General features: G+C 48.0%; 1 protein-coding gene across 2 annotated transcripts; it reads left to right on the top strand.

The window, feature by feature from the left end:
- Positions 1 to 7,127: 7,127 nt before the first annotated feature.
- Positions 7,128 to 19,568, top strand: LOC104323820 (ATP-dependent RNA helicase DDX19B). Of its 2 annotated transcripts, XM_069782398.1 has the most exons (12): positions 7,128 to 7,278; positions 8,332 to 8,380; positions 8,817 to 8,870; positions 9,737 to 9,872; positions 12,224 to 12,316; positions 12,997 to 13,099; positions 13,894 to 14,008; positions 14,184 to 14,361; positions 14,804 to 15,041; positions 16,109 to 16,271; positions 17,056 to 17,247; positions 17,665 to 19,568. In XM_069782398.1, exons 1-12 carry the CDS (start codon positions 7,222 to 7,224, stop codon positions 17,724 to 17,726), a joined length of 1,440 nt encoding a protein of 479 aa, XP_069638499.1. In that variant the 5' UTR covers positions 7,128 to 7,221; the 3' UTR covers positions 17,727 to 19,568. The 2 variants fall into 2 exon arrangements, with proteins under 2 accessions (XP_069638499.1, XP_069638500.1); XM_069782399.1 differs by lacking the exons at positions 7,128 to 7,278; positions 8,332 to 8,380; positions 8,817 to 8,870 and adding an exon at positions 8,985 to 9,202.
- The last annotated feature ends 811 nt before the right edge of the window (positions 19,569 to 20,379 follow it).

Below are 20,379 nucleotides of genomic sequence, written 5' to 3'. Positions count from 1 at the left end.
TCGCTGGTGGCGGGGTGCCTGTTGCACCACAACCCTGGGAGCTGCTGGGCCACTGCCACGGGGAAGCAAACTCCCACCTGTTTGCAAAACCAAGAAGGAGAAGCCCTGCGCTGCCCAAACTTTCGGGGCTCTCGAGTAGAGCCACACTTTGGTATTTCCCCTGGTTTTGCAGGGGCAGTATGGCTCAGGGAGCAGCCATGGGCACGTTGCAGGGGGATCCCTACCTGACCCGCATCAGCTGCAGGTCACGCCTAAAACATGCAGGACCCCTCCAGCCACTGCCCCCCAAAGCACGAGGCTCAAACCTTGCCAGGGGACTGGCATCAACCCCCCAAAACATTTCTAGGAAGCAATAGGAACAAACAGTGTCCGAAATGGCACATACAGCACTCTCCTGTCCGAGCTCCTGCACAGGGCAGGGGGGAGAGGCTTTGCTGATTAACAGCAGCACCTCCGGGAAGAGATGTGGATCCACCTTGGCAGACCTGTGGGAACCTCTCGTGAAAAGCTCCAGGAGCCATTCTCCCATCTCCAGCCTTCCCTCACCTCAAAGTGGAAGCGCAGAGTATCTAACCTGCCGGGAAAACCAGCAAAACAGCCGCTGTGCTTCACCCCAGAGCCACTGCAGGTCCGCTGAAGGGTGACAACATGGTACCCCACTGCCAAAGCAGTGACAAAGATTTCTGGCCAGAAGCACACATCCCTTTGGGAGCCAGCTGGTGCTGCCCCAACAGGCACCCCGAGGCCTCGGATAGGGAGAGCGGGGGAAGGTTGGGGGAGCACACGGCTCCTGCCAGCACCCAGCCAAGAAGGGCACCCAGAATAAGCAACTGGGGTCCCCCTTCCCAGGGTGATGCAGCACCAGGTTGAGATGTGATTGACAGCCCCACCAGAGCCAGATTTCAGGGACTGTCAATCATACCCCTGGCAGGACTCTTGGGCCATCAGTCTTGCCCCAAAGCTGGGTCTCAAGGACCATGATTCATGTCCCAAGTCCTGTTTCTAGAGCTGTCAATCACGTCCCTGTGCAGACGGCATTGCTGATACAGGTTTAGTTAACCCCTGCCTCGCTGGGCTCACAGCTGCACCAGTGTGTGGAAGATCTCTGGGCTGAGCCAGCGAGGGAGGTTTTAGCCCACACACCCTTCGGCTGGGCTAAAATTGCCAGGCAGCCAGCCTTGGGATACACCCAGAGCCAAGGAGACACACAGGGCATCCAGGAGCAGCACAGCACTTCTCCATCCACCCCTGTCCTGCCCTGCCCCAGCCAAGCGTGGCAAATGCAAGCCAGGTCCTTGGTGCTTTGGCCCTTAGCGGGGGGAGCAGAGTCTCCCCTCACCCTGCCAAGGTCAGTCCTCCCTTCCCCCAAACCAGTGTGTCCACAGCTGGGATATCCCACCTGGCTGCCCAGGAGAGCAAAAGCCCATCACCCCCAGCACCATCCCCCCCCAGCCAGCCTCCTTTGCTTTCCCTGTCCCCTGCCTGCAGGGAGACGAAGACAGTCACTATTAATGTCTGTACAATTTTGGGGAGGGGAGGGATGCTCAGGGGCTCACCATCCAGCTGGGAAAAGGCAAGGCAGGGAAGCAGCAGCTTGCAAAGTGTGGGCTTGTGCCTGCAGAAATATTATGACAGGGATCTTTTCACAGAGCGGCTTTGTGCTGAGATTGTGCACAGCCTTGGGAAGTAACAGCCCGCACACACACACACACACACCCCCCCCTGCAGAGCACACACAGCCCAGCCTGCTAAAAAGGTGCAGGAGCAACTGGAGAGTAGCCGCTGCTTTTCTTACCTTTCCTGGAAGAAGAGAGAGGAGGAGGAAGAGGAGGAGGAGGAGGAAGGGGATGGGGGGGTTGGAGCAACTTCACCCACTCCTGCCAGCCCCTGCAACTGCCCGCAGCTGGGCTTGGGGGGGCAGGAAGGGCAGAAGAAATCCCGAAGGCGGCAGGCACGGCTTCAGACTGCTTTTGTCTCTGAAAGACACAGAGAGACGGAGATAAGGAGAGAGAAAAAAAAAAGGGAGGGAGAGAGGGAGAGAGAGCAAGCGCCAGGGCTTGGGGTGGGGGGAGCACTGCACAACAGCCACCTCAGCAACCTGTGGCATTCGCCCCCCTCCATACCCTCCCCTGGGCCCTCTCCACCAGGCAGCGATGCTGGGGCTGCGGGGTGGTCCATGGGGGTCTGGGATGGGGAAGGGGGCTTACCTAATGGACTGCAGCAACATGTGCCCCTGTGGTGAAGCTCTGCCCCGGAGCTGGGGAGGGTTTCTCGCTACTGGGAGCCAGCACCCTGCTTCCCACTGACAGCCAGCTGATGAGCGCACACTTTCCGGAGCTGTTTGGGTGACCATCATTAAGTGGAGCCATCTGTTTTGTCAGGGAGGTAACCATGACAATCACCCTGTACACACACCGCTGGCTTCTCCTTGCCTCCTCCCCTTGCTCCCCTCCTGCTCCCAGGGGCTGCAGAGGAAGGGGCGAAGCCCACCGGGGCAGAGGAGATGCCCTTGAGATGGGCAAGTTGGCAGAGAAAGAGAGATGCAAGCCGGCGTCCGAACTTATCTTACCGATCACCGCAAGTTGCCTCCCCAGGGTGAGGTTTTCCGCAGCAGCTGTTGGGAGGGGAAACCCCCCCCCCTTTTTCCCATTGCCTTTCACTTCTGTCCTCCCCCTCCTCTTTTTAAAAAAAAAGGAAAGCGTCCTAAAGCCCCACAAAATCAGGTCTTCTGCAGCCCTAGGCCAGATCTCCCCTCTTCTCCTCTTGGTGTTTTCTTCTCTGCTTATCCACCCTTTCCTCCCCAGGCACATCCCAAAGCCCCTCACCGAGCAGCGCCCGGGCCGTGGGGCATACAGGAGGTCTAAAGGGGACCCTCCCCACGGGCAAAGGGGAGTGATGCTGTTACAGTGGGATGTGCTTGTGTGGGATACAGTCCCTGCCCTGAGCAGCTTACATTTAAACGCAGGAAAAACGACTTGTAGATGAAAGGGGAAACTGAGGCAGCAGGAAAGGCATGAGTTCAACCACTGTCCCAAAGCAGAGCTGGGCGCCGAGTCTGCATCAGAGCACGCAGATAGCTAAAGCTCTTCCTCGCTGCTACCTAAATTCAGTGATAACGGCGCTGCTGCTGAGAGGCAGCTCGCTATCATTGAAAATATCACTGTCTCCCTCGAGAGGAAAAGCTCCCCAATGCAGCACTGATCTGCAGGAGGACAGAGGGTTTTTTCCCCCCACCTCATCCTATGCAGAGATGCGGACCCACCCACAAATCTGTCTGGTTTGAGTGTCCCACCACAGACCCATCCCTGGCAGTAAATCCACCACCACCGGCAGACCAAGCCCTTAAACTCACCCACTGGGCTCTGTGCTAAAACATCTTCTCCCTATAACCCCCAAATCTTCCTTTCCACCTGCATTCAGATGAACCCAGAGCATTTTCTTCCTCCCCCTCATCTCTAAACATACATCCACATCATAGGAGGATCGGGGTGACCAGATGTATGGCATCCCTAATGAACCATCTTGTGTTCACGGAGAAGGACATGCTTTAGGGAAAATGGCAAGAAACTCTGCAAGCAAATGCCTAGTCGAGAGCTTTTTCCCTAAGCCCAACTCCCAGAGGCTGACTTAAGCCCTGAAGCTTGAGAATTTATGGTTCTTGCTAGACAAATAAATCAGCAACAGAGAACCCCACGTCCCATTTTTCCAGCACCTATTAAAATGTTTGCTTACTATGGCTTTTGGCTCCTATGAAGAAAATAACATATGTCAGGAGAAATCCTGGGATTTATACCAACAAATCTGGTAGCTGTGGCATATTTATTTATAAAACAGAGCAGGATCCGACATGGAGGCTGAGGCAGATGTGAGACCTTGGGAGAACAGAAACAGAGTTGTTTTAGCAGGAACTAATATTTAGCACTGAGGGTGAGGCTGCATCACCCAGGGCACCAACATGATGTTCAAATGTACTGCCACGTGCCAAAGCAGCTCACCGGACCCTTCGACTGGCTTTCGTTCCTCCTCATCTTCTCCAGGTTGGCCATGCTTAGGAAACCCCACTGTCAGTAAGGGCCACCTCCTCCCAGGGAGCAGCAGCTGAGAAATCAGATGGGCTGCAGCACAGGCATGAATGCGACATGGATTTTGGGGGAGGACAAGCTAAAAATAGAATTTGAGCTCACCAGAAGTTCCATCTCTTCACTTGTGGCTTACCCACCCAGGGTCAGATAATAACCAGTGGTAGGCAGCATCTCTAAACATCAAGGCACCGCAGAGGAGTATTTCCAGTCCTGTTTCATGCCTGGGACTAGCGCAGTTGAGTTATGAGACCAGCTCAAGGGCATTCAGTGGCCAAGCACAGGGCAGGCTTTCCCGGCTTCTGGCCCACTCATTATTCAGCTCACTCATGCTTGAATGTTACACGAGTACGCAAGCGCAGCGCCCTTATGTTTGCACACCCTGAACACCCTGCGTCAATGGGCTGGGAGGTTTGGGCATGATGAAAAAAAAAAACAAAACAAACCCAGAAAGAAACCCAACCCTAAACCAAATATCCTGCTAGATGGAGAGCAATGAGCACTCCTCCTTATCTCCATGCACTGCTCTGTATGTAAATGCAGTTTTCCTCATCCTGAAATGCTCTGGAAAAAAAACATAAATCACCCTGTTGGTAGATGGTGATGATAAAAAGGGGTAACACAGGCCTAAGCAAGGACTGCCACCTCCTCTGTGCAGGTATGTGTACGGACAAGGAGCCTCCGACCTGTTTGGTGGATAAGGACCACAGTTAATGCCAATGAAATTCCACGGTGCAACACCTGCCCTCCTGAGATCTCCAGTTCTAGCGCAGCCAAAGTCCACTGATGAGGGGAATTAAGTATTTAATTAATGTTAAATTAATCTGAATATTTATTTCATGTTTAAAAGTATAAATATTTAATTACATGACAGCAGAGTGCCCAGGAAAATCAAGGACCCTTTACGGGTGGCTGAGCACATGCTCTAGGAACCCACCCCTGCCCTAGAGGCTGATGGAGAAAAGTCTTTCTTCATGTACAGAAGAGGCAACACAGAAACACCCACAACCGCCAGCATGATCACACCTCACCGGCAGTCCCCAGAGCCTTGAAAATCCCAATAAATTATTGCAGCTAAGGTAGAGGATTAGAAAGGAGGGCTTGGCAAGGTCTGCCTCCAGCCAACGCTGCCTAACCACAGGCAGTTCTCCTCATTTCCTATGCCTCGATTTTCTCATCTCTAAAATGGGGCTAATCCCAATTACATCTCTTTACTGGAGGTGTGTGTCTCTGCAAGAAAACATTACACTGGGAAGCACGAGCATCTCTTTTTTTCTGCAGCTAAAGTGCCCATCCGTCTCTGGGACTTCCCATGTTCCTTTTTCTTTTTACCCTAATTATTAATGAATGTCTCAGACTTGCTTTCAGCTGCCTGCTCTGTTCCCATTGAAAATCTCCTCGCGTTCAGTTCCTGCGTTCAGCATCCTCCTGGGCACTGTGATGAGTTGCCATGGAAAAAAGCCATGATGTCACCTCTACAAAACTGCCAGACCCCAAAGTTCACGTGTGTGGCTGGGGGCGGGGGATCCTGACATACAGAGGGACACAGGGCTCTCGCCTCCGAAGAGGAAACTTAGTTAGATGGACAGGGGGAAAGCATCAGATGACAATACTCAATAATCACAGGTTATAGCTGGGAAAAAAAAAATAAAAATCAGATGGGCATTTGAAGAGCAACAGTGAAGGGCTTGGTCCTGCCTGGGCTAATGCATCAATATCAGCAGAATTGCGTGAGGTGTGGGCAAGATTTCTCGTGCACAGAAAGAAATAATGGCTCAGATGGAAAGTTTCAGGCTGTGGGAACAAAGTGGCTCTGTGTCTTCATTAAAAGGGAGGGTGAATATTGAGACAAGGAAGTAACCACCGCCTTGGGAACTTCTAGCTGATGCCTACAGGCTTGGCCATTTTACTAGTCCTGCTGCATATAATAAAAAAAAAAACCAAATTAAGACCCTCCTCAAAGGCTGCTCCTTCCACACAAGACTCGAGGAAGCACAAACACTGCGCAGGGAACGGCAGCCCAGCAAAGAAATCCCGCAGGCTCTTCCCACGTTTCTTTCCTTTCTACTTCCCCTTTTTCTCACCTTTATTCCAGGAGATTTAAAGAAGAGGTTTGATACCAGGTCTAAGCCAGCTCCTGCCCTGCAGCGAGAGACAGGACACAAACGACTTTTCCATGTTCCTGCCACTTCTACACCTCCGTGACTCATTCTACAACCTTGTTTTTCACCTACATCTCTATTTCAGAGACGGAAAGAGCCACGGTTCCCTCGCAAGCGTCACAGCCTCCATGTGATTTCCCCCCAGCCTCGGCTCCCAAAGGGACTCCATTATAGGGGAAACCCAAGCCCCGCTCCCATGCCACACAGGGGGCCGGGCCCCACACCCCACAGCCAGGCAGGGTCCTGACCCCAGCCCCACACCACACACCATCTCCAGGCCCCGCACCACAGAGCGAGGCAAGCCCTGACCCCAGCCCCACACCACACAGGAGGCCGGGCCCCACACCCCACAGCCAGGCAGGGTCCTGACCCCAGCCCCACACCACACACCGTCTCCAGGCCCCGCACCACAGAGCGAGGCAAGCCCCGACCCCAGCCCCACACCACACAGGGGGCCGGGCCCCACACCCCACAGCCAGGCAGGGTCCTGACCCCAGCCCCACACCACACACTGTCTCCAGGCCCCACACCACACACCGTCTCCAGGCCCCACACCACAGAGCGAGGCAAGCCCTGACCCCAGCCCCACGCCACACAGGGGGGCCGGACCCCACACCCCGCAGTGAGGCAGGCCCTGACCCCAGCCCCACACCGCACCGGCTCCAGGCCCCACACCGGGTCCAGGCCTGACCCCCAGCACCCCACAACCCAGCCCGGGGTGGACCACCGACTCCTCACCCATTCCCACACCCTCCCAACACCATTTCTGTCCCCGCTTTAGTAGCATTCCCCGGAATGAGGGGGGGGTCGGAACTGGCCGCTCCCGGAACGCCACCGCCGCGGCCGCGGTTTCCGCCGGGCCGTTGAGGGGGCGGGGGAGGGGGGGCGGCGCTCCGCGGGCGGCGCAGGCGCCCTTCCCGCGCCCGGCGCCATTGCGGCTCCTCACGGCGAGCCCGGCGCCAGCGCCCCCCGGCCCGGACATGGCCACCGACTCCTGGGCCCTGGCCGTGGACGAGCAGGAGGCGGCGGCCGAGTCGGTGAGTGGGGAGAGGGGTGGGGGCGGCCGGGGCCCCCCCCCCGCCTCTGGCAGAGGCCCGGCCCGGCCCTGAGACGCGCGGCCCCCGGGGCTGCGCCGCCGCCTCCTCCTCACAGAAAACAGCCAGCGCCGGAAACCCCTTTTCTCCTCGTTTTCTTTTCTGGTTTATGAAAGGGGCAGGGAGGCCCCTCTCCTGCCCTTTCGCGGGGGTCCCTGCCGGCAGCACCGCCTCGGGGCGTCCCTGGGCCTGGGGTCTTCCTTTAGGAGCGAAAACAAACCCCCCTTTTTTTTCCTTTTTAAATTTCTTTTCTAACTCCTTTCATATTTTTTTTTGAATACCAAAAGAGCAGGGAGGCCCCTGTCCTTCCCCTTCATCCTACATCCACACACAGCCCTGTCAGCAGCACCACTTTAGAGGTGGTCACCGAGCCTGCGGTCTTCTTCCAGGGGCCCAATAAATCCCTTTTCCTCTTTTTTTTTTTTTTTTTTTTTTTTGTGACAAGATCTAAATTTGTTTGAGGTGTTGGGTTTTTTGTTGGGTTTTTTTCTGAGCCGCTCAAGTGCTGCGCTTTATCATAGAGAGCATTTACTCAGCCCCCTGATGTGCAGCAGGACCCTCAGGGCTCCTTTCCCTGTCACATTTCTGGTGGTAAAACAAACCCTCGGCGAGAGGGACTCGTCCTCGGGCAGCTTATGTTGGTCAGGACTGCACTTGGCTCAAGTTCCTGTCCTGGAACGTAAATTTTCTCCCATTTGCCCGCAGCAGAGCTATTAGGGAGCAGAGATGCAGGGACAGAAAACAAACCCCTTCTCCGTGTTGTTGTTAAAGCTTAGAAAGAGCTGTATTTGTCTTAAAACTCTTGAAATCAGTTCATCTTGCTAACTTCATCTCATTTGCCTTTGAGCACAGGTTTTTGCTGGGGCCTCTGCAATAGCTTTAGCTGGCAGTAAATCTGGAAGCCTTGATGAAAGTTCAGGTTTTCCTGGCCAGTAGTAAAATGTAGGTACAGTAGGCTTTGAATGACCCTGATTTTGTGTTTTTCCTCACTTGTAGTTGAGCAGTTTACATCTGAAGGAAGAAAAAATCAAACCAGATGCCAATGGTGAGTTACAGCCACCCAAATGGTCTTAGAAAGGGCGTAATGTTTTTCTGTTGGGTTTGGAGCACTGCTGCCAAAGTAAATTCCTGATTAGTCAAGAAATTCCAGAAAAGGGAAACATAAAGCTAAGATTAAACAGCAGCGTAGACTAAATATCTGGCTAGCACATTGTTTTGCTAGGCTAACTTCTTAAAATCATGTTTTGCTGCATTTAAGGAGTTGTGCGGGCAAAATCTGTTGGTGTGGTTGATAACCATTGGTTTGGCTGTACAGAGCAAGATGTAACTTGGGTTTCTCCTGTGCACCAATAGAGCAGGGCTCTTGTCAGGAAAATGGGTTGTTTTGTAGCTTTTCCCACAATATTCAAAACCTAAAACTGCGGGTGTGGGCTGCCTGGCCTCACATCTGCCACAAAACCGTCTGCTTTAATTTAATTTAGGTGCTGTTGTCAAGGCAGATGACAATGTAGAGAAGACGGAGGATGAGGAGAAGGGTAAGTGCCGTCTTGAAAAAAAACTTTGGCAAGGAATGTTGAAAAGAAACTAATTTCGTATATACTTAAAGTAAGTCTGCCTTATGTCTCAGGATGGATGATCTTGTATCCTGCCCCAAGGACTTAATTGTAAGACATGTCCTTCTTCCATAATACTTTTAAAGCCATTGGGTCCTGTAATAACTTGGGAGACTCCTGGATTAGAGTGGAGAGAAATAAGGGGATAGCAGTATCCTCAAAGGCAGGACTGGATACAGGAGCAGTTGGATAACCCTGGAGCTGGAATTGCTGTAGCAACCAACATGTTGCATTTATGAAATGGCGGTTAAGAGGTGGGTAATGGCTCTAAATCTTTCAGAAGGTGGCTTTAGAAAACAGATTTTTTAGCAAAACCCCAAAGTGCAGTAGTTTAACCTTCTGTTTTGATCTCACTTAACCTCAACCCTTGCTGCGTTTCAGCCCTGGAATCTTTTCAAAGTACCGTTTGTCCTCAGACTTTCCGAAAAAAAACCTAAAAGGTGTCTGCCCACATGTCAGATAATAGTGAGGCTTTAAGAGGCTTTTAGCCCTGTCCCACCTTCCAGTTAGATGCGAAGCTATAATACCTTAAATAAACAGAGTTCTGTACCTGTTAAGGTCCCTCTTAAAACAGTGCTTGTTTGATTTAATGTGTATTTCTGGGATATTTTGATAGATGTCTTATTCAGAAAATTTGGGCTCTTTTATGACATTGCTCTCTATTAGAGAATTTCAGTATTTGGATGCATCTTGTCCTTTTTAACTGGTTCAGCGATGCCAGCATTTCAGTGGGAGCGACACTTGAAACAGGCTGCAATTTATTTTTTTTCTACCTCCTTTTTCAACAGAGGACAGAGCTGCCCAGTCCTTGTTGAACAAGCTAATTCGCAGCAATTTGGTTGACACAACAAATCAAGTGGAGGTGCTGCAGAGGGATCCCACATCACCTCTCTACTCCGTGAAGTCTTTTGAGGAGCTGCGACTGTAAGTGCCTGTCGGTTCAAAGCTGCTAGAAGGGTAGCCAGAGCCTTCTCTGTGTTGAGCTGTTAAAACCTGGGAACAGAAATATAAAACAGGCTCCCTTATGACTATATTTTTCAGCGTGTTGATTGGCCTACTGAGTTGTAGGAAGCCTTGCTCTTGAACTCAGGGAGAACAGCGCCGACTCACTTCTGATTAGACTGAAAGAGCAGATGTGAGTTTGGAGCTGATCAGGTAGTTAAGAGTCTCCCCTCGTGTCCTCATAGATTCCCTGGCTGCGTAGGAGATACCACTTAAAAGTGCATGGGTTTCTGTTTCAAGTTACTGCAAACTTGTCGTTAATAAATTAGCATATCATTTATTGTTTTATTTCAATGCAAGGAGAATTATTTTATCTTGGTGCCTTGTGAAGGCTTCCATCTGAAGCAAGCTCGTTTTAATTCCTAGTCTGTGTAGAGCTAGCATTGCTTTCTATAACCAGCTGTAGCAACACTGTTCTGAATTTTAATGTATGGTTTTTGGTCTTCAAATGCATGGTGGAGCTGGCGTGTGGTAAGCTGGATGAGGTGAACAGAGGAGGGAAGGCTGTCCTTCCATGGCCACTGTCACCAGGGTTGCATGAATTGCAAAGTGAGACCTTTTCTGTGTCAGAGGCATTGTTGTTTGGCCACCAGTTCTCCAGCAAATGTGGGGATGCTCGGAGCAGGTGTTCCAGCAGCACGGCAGTGGTTTGGAAAACATGAGATTTGTTTTATTGGCAGAAGTAATGAACACAACCATCTTCTGTGCCTGTTTTCTGACAGTTATTTGTGAAGGTCCAGCAGCCGCAGTGAATAGCACAACGGGAAAAGCTTATCTTTTCTCTGCCAACTGGATTTATGTACTGGAGAGACTACTAGCATTAGTATTTTCTGACCTTTCCTATTGAATACCTTTACCAGTGGAGCTTTCAAGCAATGATAGCTGTATTTAAGGCACAATAGATTTATATATTTTTTTAATGTGCTGAAGAGGCTGTCCTGCTGGGATTGTTGTTGGTTATATTGGTGATCTCAGTTTTGTTGCTCTTTTGCAAGCTCTGTGGGGAAATTGGAGCCGATGAGACTTCCCATCGTGAAATGTCAGGATGTCATTTCACTTCGTTAATGTTAGTGGTTGAATGTCTACAGGAAAAGCTGAGGTCCTGTAGTGGCTGTTAGACTAATTCCCATCTTTCAAAAGCCAAACAATCCAAGTGAGTTAATGATGGGGGCAGCCAGACTAATTGAGTCTTCATTTTGTTATGACTTGCTGTATCCTTGGCAACTGTTGCAGAGTTGGGCTTTGTACGTCCTTGCTTCTGAGCAGCACAAGGTTATGTTTTCAAAGAGCTTTTGTTCCAGACATTGTCTGAAAGTAATATACGATTTTTTAAAAAGCATGTTGTGCTGAATAGGAAGTTCTTAACAGCAGGAAATGGTAGGCAGGAAACCTGTAGCCTGCTTTGAAAGGAAAGCGCTTACTTCTGAGCACCACTAACAGCACTCCAGTAAGCACTTGGAGGTCATCAGCAAAGAGTTTGCTAGCACCATAACCTGAATTTTAGGTTGTTCTTGGATCTCCTTGTCTACACAAGTGTCTGCTGAGACTAGAAAGCTCCCTCGAGAAAAAGCAACTGATGAGCATTTGAGGACCAGCAGTATCACCGCACACTTAGGTTTGACTGCTGGGTTATAACAGTGGATCGCTAGGTGTAGTCATGGTGAACTAAGCTTATTGGTCATTTAGTGGTTTTGTGCACTAAGCCAGTATCACTCTGGTGTTAAGACATCAGTTTGTATTACAGAATCCATCTCGACTTACTGAAGTCCTTGCAATGATTTCATGATGTTATGCTTCATTCTGTTCCTCATGTACTGAGGTTGCTTTGTCCCGTATTGTAAGTCTTCAAGGAGTGATAATTTTGGCGCCGAGATTAGGCATGGCTGAGGAAGAGAGATTGGCCTAAAGGACAGGATTAATGCTCTCTGCTCTGGGATTCCCGGGATTGTCTGAAAAGCTGCTTTAGGACAAGAAGCCCAGCGCTAGCCTTAGAGCTGTGACACAAGGTTTTCCGTGTAGGTGCGAAAGGCAGGCATGCAGGCTGACTTACTATATCAAGGGGTTTTTGCAAAGCTTCCTTTCCAAACTTTCTGCTGTCACTTGTTGTAGCTTCTAGGCACTGATCATAGTCACTTCACCGGTACAATTATAGCAGGTGCACAGAAAGGAGCGGCTCTAGGTCCAATTGCAAGGGTTTTTCTTGCCTTTTTGTACAAAAATGAAAACCAAATGTACTTTAATAGGTCACGGTATAAAAACTCCTTTGTTTTCAGGAAACCACAGCTCCTGCAAGGAGTCTATGCCATGGGCTTCAACAGACCATCTAAGATACAAGAGAATGCCCTGCCCATGATGCTTGCTGAACCGTATGTACACATACTTTCTACTCCCTTCCAGTACAGGAAGGATTTGAAAGATTTAGTGTACTGTTACTGAGCTTTGGAGGGGAGGATGGTGATGGGGGAGCTGTCCAGGCTGTGGTGAGAGGGTTCCCATGGCATGGTGTTTCTGTGGTCACAAACTATGTGACAGCAGCCCTGGATTTGTCCTTTTCCTAGGGCTGGTACTGAACACGCAGTGCCGCAACGTTTGGCCAAGGTCAATCCAATTTTCCTAGTCAGCATAGGGGAGAAATGATAAGGCTGCTATGGAACATAGCTCCAGAAATCCTGGGTGGGTGGGAGTAGTTGAGATGCTGCGTTGCCTGCATGGCTGGTTTTCCTCTCCGCACCCCTGCGCTGAAATGTATGAAGTATTAAGACAGTAGGGGGAGATGTGCAAAATGGAAAAGTACTGACAGATAATTGCAGTTTTCCTTCCAAATCTCCATAATCAAGAGGTGCTGAAAGAGAGACTTGGTAGAGGGCAGAAAGTAACTTCAGCCCTGTGGAGCATAGTTGGTCAAGTTAGCCACCAGTCCAGAGCAGTGGTAAATCTAAAAGGTATTAAAACACCACTCACCGCATTTTCTTTGTCATTCAACCCCATGAATATGTTGTCTGGGTGGTTCATCTGGTTGAGCTCACATCTGCTGTATGTTCTGCAGCCCACAGAACTTGATCGCACAATCTCAGTCTGGTACTGGCAAGACGGCTGCCTTTGTCCTGGCCATGCTCAGTCGTGTTGAACCTGGGAACAAGTATCCACAGGTGAAGTTTCTGGGACGTGGCTGTTTTGGGGGTGTTTCGTGGTGGTGCAGTGCCACCTAGTGAAGAGGCTGGGCTTCTGTTGAGACCTTTGATAATAAATTTGTAGCTTGATGAACCCATCTCTGCAATGCCGTTTATGTAAAAGTGCTTAGCAGGGGCTTGTGATTTGGGGATCTATCAAAATGCCTTTAACGCAAAAGACGTGGATTTTGCTCACAGCTTGTTCCTTTCAGTCCCTCCCTTGCATCACTCAGGAAGCCGTTGCTCTGTGAGGAGTTAAATCAGGGGGATATCATTCTGGGAGAAATTAAATCAGAGAAATACTGCAGGCAGAAGGGGTTAAGTAAGTGGAATTTGGGATTGAAGAGAAGATACCTGTGACAACAGAGCAGAAATGCCAAGAAAGGGGCTTTTTAAACCCAATTTCCTTATGAGATAGGTGAGCAGTGTTATCAAGGCTAGAATTCCTTCCTTAAAAAATGCCATTCTTATCTCTAACTGTAGGTGTTGAGTTCCTTGTCACTACTGTGCATATATATTTCCTAGCAGAGTATCTGCACTCTTAAGCCTGAGGAGCAGAACTGAACACAGAAAGCCAGCAGCTAGGCGACTGTATTGTATCAACTCATTCCCTTTGTTTCAGAAAGTAGAACCGATGGGCTTTCACAAACTGTTCAGCTGCTTGCATGTTCATTTTCAGGAAAACTTCAATAATAAGGATTTTTAAAAGCAAGTGTGATAGTGTTGCCCAGGACCTTGATCGTCTCAAACGCGTTATCCTTCTGTCCCTCCAGTGTTTGTGCCTTTCCCCAACATACGAGCTGGCACTTCAAACAGGAAAAGTGATTGAACAGATGGGAAAATTTTATCCAGAGCTGAAACTTGCATATGCTGTCCGAGGCAATAAATGTGAGTAAGGTGAAATGCTACCAACAGACTGTAAATGAGAAAATGATTGTCAGGTGCAATACAGTAAATGAACAATAGAGCAGTCAGATGGTTAAATAGGCTGGTTCAGAGAGGGGCAGAGCATTTCACTGTCTGTGCAGCCATCTTATAAAAGCCTTCCTTTTTGTCTCGGCAGTGGAGAGAGGTCAGAAGATCTCCGAGCAGATTGTAATCGGCACACCCGGCACTGTGCTGGACTGGTGTTCCAAACTGAAATTCATAGATCCCAAGAAAATCAAAGTGTTCGTCTTGGATGAGGCTGACGTGATGATAGCAACCCAGGGCCATCAGGACCAGAGCATCCGCATTCAGAGGTAAGGACTTGGTGTATGTTGCCTGAGGTGATTTTTGTTTCTTTTAATTGTAGCTATTCTGTAACGTAGGGACAGCAGGGCTAGATTCTTGGCTGGTGTCTTCACCGATAAAGCAACAAGATTAAAATGATATATTTAGCTCTAATCCAGATGGTTAATAGAGGCAGAATGTCAGGGCATGACAAGCAGTTTCATTTTCTTACAGAATAAAAAGCCTGTCCCTGGAGCAGGGTTTATTCATTTTTAAGAATGCAAGTCTGGATGCCACTGGTCTGTGAGGGAACGATCAGGTGTTGGTAAGATTAGCATTAGTCTTTCCAGCCACTGAAATAACTGGTTCTGAGGTTATTGTTCTGCTTTGCCTGTAGCATTAATCCCATTAGGATTTCAGGGGGGTGACAGTGTTGCGTGGGAGCTCTGCCCATTTTGCTCTCTCTTGCAGAATGCTCCCCAAGGACTGCCAGATGCTTCTGTTTTCAGCCACTTTTGAGGATTCTGTGTGGAAGTTTGCTCAAAAAGTTGTTCCTGACCCAAACATTATCAAACTAAAGCGAGAGGAGGAGACACTGGACACTATTAAGCAGTATTACGTTCTGTGCAATAACAGAGATGAGAAGTTCCAGGCTCTCTGTAATATCTATGGCGCTATCACCATTGCCCAGGCCATGATCTTCTGCCATGTGAGTCCTTTCGGGGAACGTTAGTCCCAATGACCCTGTTAGTGTCTTCTAGTGCTAAAAACCTGGCCAGGCACGCTTTTCAGAAAGAAACTGAGAACACAAATTGACCTTTTCTTTGGCCTTTCTGGCTTCCTTTTTGAGGGAAATCTGGAGACCCATGATAGCACTAGCTGGTTTGGCTCCCTCGGTTTGTCCATCCAGGTAATTTTTATTCTTGAAGTCCACTGAAGCAAAGATCAGAGTAATGCACAGTTTTCCAAAACAAAGTATTACTCAGAACTACTGAAAAAACTCAAACTCCTGAGGTTGGAAAACGGATAAAAATAGGGCAGACTGAGGGATGGGGACGTCTTGTAGTTCTGTAGCTGATCATAGCTTTTCCTGGGAGTCCGTTTCCCTCAGGTAATTGGTGATATACCTCTGGGGTCTCCCTGTGAATCATACTGAGACTTTTTTTTTTTTTTTCCTGGAAGCCACCATAATAACTCTTAGGAAAAAACCAGTGCTGACAGCACCAGAACAGCCATGTAAAGCTAGCTCAGGCGGGATAAAACCTGTATTTGGAGCCTGCTGCAGCAGTCTGCTTTTAGGCTGTCTCGAGATGTAATAATATCAGTCGTAATCAGAGCTCAAAAAAACATCATAATTGGAAACAGTTTAATTCAAGACTGCGTAAAGCCTCTATTGGATTTCACAACTACATTCAGCTGAAACCCTGACATTTTCCAAGCTGAGTAGTTTTGTTTACTTGACACCACTTGTGAGTTTTTAGCATACATATGTAATCCTCATAGAGTGAAAGCTGAGGAGCAGAGCACAAAGAAAATGCATACTTTTCCTAAAGAAGGGTTCCTGTGGTGGTGGATGCACACTTTCCTATTTCTGATCTGAGAGCTGGGAGCACAGTTTGTAATGGGGAGAGGGTGGGCACAGCACTTAGGAGCTGTTTCCTTTCGAGATACAAAAACTGAACAGCTGTGGAGCTTCCAGCTGACCCTAGAGAGGTTTGTTCCTGCTTTACAGCATTAAAACTTCCTGCCAAAGATGGGCCTCACTTTGTGTTTCAGACTCGGAAGACAGCTGGCTGGCTGGCAGCAGAGCTCTCGAAGGAAGGCCATCAGGTGGCATTACTCAGTGGGGAAATGATGGTGGAACAGAGAGCCGCAGTGATCGAACGTTTCCGAGAGGGCAAAGAAAAGGTGCTGGTGACCACAAACGTCTGTGCCAGAGGTAGGGCATGACAGAGCTGGGCCAGGGAGGGGCAGAAGCAGCAGTTCCTAAGATAAGATACTGCTGGCTGGCTCGCAGAATTCATATCCTCAAGTGTTCCAGTCTGGAGAGATTAGGGTCCTTAAAGTAATTCCTGGATTTCTGGGCTGCTGACCATGTCTGCGTATATAAAGATGCCTGTGGGCAAACACAGGATTCCTTGCAGGCTTCCTGCAGCTCGAGATTAAAAAGTCCATCCTGTGAGAATTTTATGCTTCTGGCGCTAAGCCTGGCTTGTACTGCTGACCCTCAGTGTTTAAAATAAACATGTTCTGAAATACGGAAATGTGAAGAGTACTGAACTCCAGTAGGAATTTGTGTTGCAATTTGACATCCTAGAACAGTTAAGACAACATAGTACTTGGAAAAAACCAATAGGCCTTTACAGCTTTGGAGAGGAGGAGAGTTTCCAGAATATCCAAGTGCTGGTTAAAGCATCTCCAACTGCTTTTCCATTAGCCATTTCAGTGGGGTTCTCTGGTGTAACAGCCAGATAGCTTTTATTTCAAAGTACCCCATAAGGATATTGTGGAAAAGATGCATTTTGGACTTTGAGACTGGCTTTTAACTCTTCACTTAATGCGGAGGCAGCCACGTGGCAGCTCTCTGAAAGCTGTTGGAAATGCGGCTGTTGGGTAACCTGGAAATGGTGACCAAACTGCACGCAGGTCAGGCCAGAGGAGGCTGTTCCTGCTGTAAAGTGGTTTAAATGTAGTTGTGTAATCTAATGCTTTCTTTTTATCAGGGATCGATGTAGAGCAGGTCTCAGTTGTTATCAATTTTGACCTTCCTGTGGATAAAGATGGAAATCCAGATAATGAGACTTATCTGCACCGGATTGGACGTACAGGTCGCTTCGGCAAGCGAGGACTGGCTATTAACATGGTGGACAGCAAGCACAGCATGAATATTCTCAACAGAATCCAGGAACATTTCAGTACGTACCCTCAGACTTTCTTCTTTCTCTAAAATTAGATGTCATTTCTGCAGGATTTGACTAGCTGTATACTGAGCAGGTATTTATTGAGCCTTAAACTGACCACAGAAGAGCACATCATTGTGTTTTGTGTAATGTCACTTAGGCTTGTGAAATGCCATGCATGATAGGAGCAGAAATAAGTCGTCTGTTTGCCAGCTACCTGGATAGTCCTTAAAATGGATGTTCCAGAGATTGGTAACATTGGAGTACCCAGATGGGCCTTTGATAAAAGAAAACAGTTTTATGTTGTAGTTTTAAAAGCTGACTGAACATTTCATGGATAAACCTGAACTCCTCAAGACCAGCTAAAGAAAGCAGCTTTCCCTTTTCTCTGCTTTGTGTTACAAAATCTGACTTATTTCTCATCTTTCCCAGACAAAAAGATAAACAAATTGGATACTGACGACTTGGATGAAATTGAGAAGATAACTAACTGAATTACAGCTGCTGGAACTGGTGTGTACCCTGCTGTGGAAGTTCTCCCACTACAATTGGATCAGTGTTCAGATTGGCACGCCTCTCAGCTAGTCCCGAAAAGGACTCTTTAAGATATGAGTACACAAAAATTACCTCATTTTAAAAATTGCAGTTGGACTTCAAATTGTGCAACTATGGGGAGGAAGAGGAAATGTTTACAGAAGCTTTTAACATTTCTTGGTTTTAGCCTTAAAACAGGAAGATCTTTTGAATTCTAAGAAATACACTTGCCAAAAAATGGGCAATATGTAATTATCTTAAAACAAATTAAAAAAAAAAAGCTTTATTGCTTTTAATTGGAATAAAGTTCAGCATTAACCTAATCAGTTAAAATTCAACAGCCGAATATATAGTGGACTTACATAAGAAAAAAAAAACAACCAAAAACCAAAACACAAAAAGAACCCCAAACAAGGCAGCTGGTTTTTGGCTAAATACTCAACTTGTACAAAATAGGCTGTCATTTTCTTTGGCGCTCCCCTGAGCTATTTAAGACTCATTTCTGGCTTCCTGATGGATTTGCCCTGCTTTTCCTTACGTAAATTGTCCTAAGGATGTCTCCAGTAGCTCATGCTCGCAAACACAGGTGCCGTGTTGCTTTTACTGGGCAGTATTTTCTTTTAATTTGTCCTTGATTTGTTAGAATGGCCACAATACGTAAAGCGGTGCAGTGGTGACAGTGCTTAAGTATGTACTCTAGAAGTTCATCTGAAGCGTTTAACCTCACCAAGGTGTAGGTGGTTTGGGTGGGGAGGGAGGGGCAGTATGAACGGAACTGTACTAATTAATTTTCTGAATAAACTCACCTCCATAAAATGCTAATGACTGTTGGGAGTGGGGTTTGGTCACCTTTAGGCAGGTGGTGCCAGTTCTAAGATGCTGCTGTGAAGCTCTGCGTGAATAATGTACAGAGCTGCTGGGCTTCATGGATCAGTAATAGGAGTAAAAGAAAAAAATCATGATAGCTTGTATTGACCAAAAAAAATACCTTTAGAACACCAAATTTAGCTGTTACAGTATGTTTCGGTACCAGAATTTTGAGTTAAATTGCTCAGCCAAATTGCAGACGGGAAGCGCTCCACTTTCATTGTGCTCGTAGTGCAAAACAGGTCATTGGTCCCTTGCCCCAGGGTGATCCTTGCCGGAGAAGGAATGATTTGCAACTCCTGTGCTCGGGCTTTCAGTTCAGTCGGGACCATTCTCGTGCGCACAGCTGAAAACCTGTGGGTTGTTCCCCCAGCCCGGTTTCCAGGAGAAGGAGGCTCCTGAACTAGAACTTAGGGTGCACAGCTCTTTTTGGGGAAAATGGGACATGCGTGAGCAGCCATCAGCCTGCTACTCGGTGCAGGAATCACTTCAAAACAAATGTATAAATTGTAAATTTAACTAGGAATTTTCTTTGCAATTTTGGCCATCATATTCTGTTCAAAGACAGGAACATGGATCCTTTTACCAAGTAAAAAAAGGCTCATTTAAAATGTACCTAAAATTTTAGGAAATTGTGCACCCTTTTATCAATTTGTATAAAGGCTTTAGTGAAAAAAAAAAAAACAACTGTTAAAATTAAACTTTTTGTATTCTGGGGTGTATCTATTTTTATTCTGTTGGAAACCTATTTAAAGTGGCAGGTGAGTGAGTGCTTGCGTGTCGAGTGGAAGACTTGTTTCAATCACCTACTTTAATAGTACAGCTGAATGACCTTGTGACAGCAGAGTATTGGGTTGAATTGTCATGAAAGCTGCTGCTGGTCCTGTGTGCTGTTTCTAATGTACTTTTAATTGGAATAAAGAACACATACTGAATGATGCCTCTGCTAATTTCTTGCTTGGTTACTTTTGTTGTTGTCTAAAAGCCTTAGGTAAGGACGTTCCCAGCAAGGAGTCCTGATGAGTTTTCTGTTTATGACCTTCCCAAAGCAGTGACAGACTGAACGTCACCTGATTTAATGCTGAAATTCTTAAAAGCTCCCCACAAGGAACCTTGTTAAATGAAACCACGCAATAAATGAGGTCAGATAAATACTGTTCTTCCCCCCGCTAGCGCTTCTTGCGCTGGACTTGGCAGAGTTGCTGCTAAGACCTGACCTCCCCTGCATCCCCACAAGCCTTTTGAAGGGAAGAGGAGGAGAACTGGGGGAGAGAAGAAGGGTTTTCCCTGCACTGCGCTTGCCTAGATCAAGACTTGATGTGGAAAAGGAAATAATTAAAATGCACATCTTTGGAGATGCTGTAGCCTCGGTGAGTTTGTTACAGGACCAAACTCACTCGGCTTTATCTTAGATGGAGATATTCAGGAGGAATGTCCTCCAGCATGAGAAGTGCTGTCCACCATGATCCAAGTTGTTTTTATTCTTCTGCTCTTGGTTAAAGCAGCAGCCCCCTGTACGCTCTCAAAGCTGTGTGGTGGTCACCATCTCTGTGGTTGTTAGCAGCGGGTAGTCACTGATCCGAAGGGCTTCCTTCTTTGCTGCGATCTTGTCTTTAATAAAGGTCAGAGGTACAAACTCCAGGAAGGCATGTGCAAGATGGTGTAGATGGCAGCTGACCGTCCAAAGTCTGATTGGGACAGTCCCCGAGGTATTTGCCATCAAATTAACGGCACACATTGTTTTAA

This window comes from Haliaeetus albicilla, chromosome 4 (assembly GCF_947461875.1).
Source record: "Haliaeetus albicilla chromosome 4, bHalAlb1.1, whole genome shotgun sequence".
NCBI classification, from domain to species: domain Eukaryota; kingdom Metazoa; phylum Chordata; class Aves; order Accipitriformes; family Accipitridae; genus Haliaeetus; species Haliaeetus albicilla.
The sequence above is the reverse complement of the archived record's forward strand: the minus strand, read 5'-3'. Positions and strand labels throughout refer to the sequence as shown.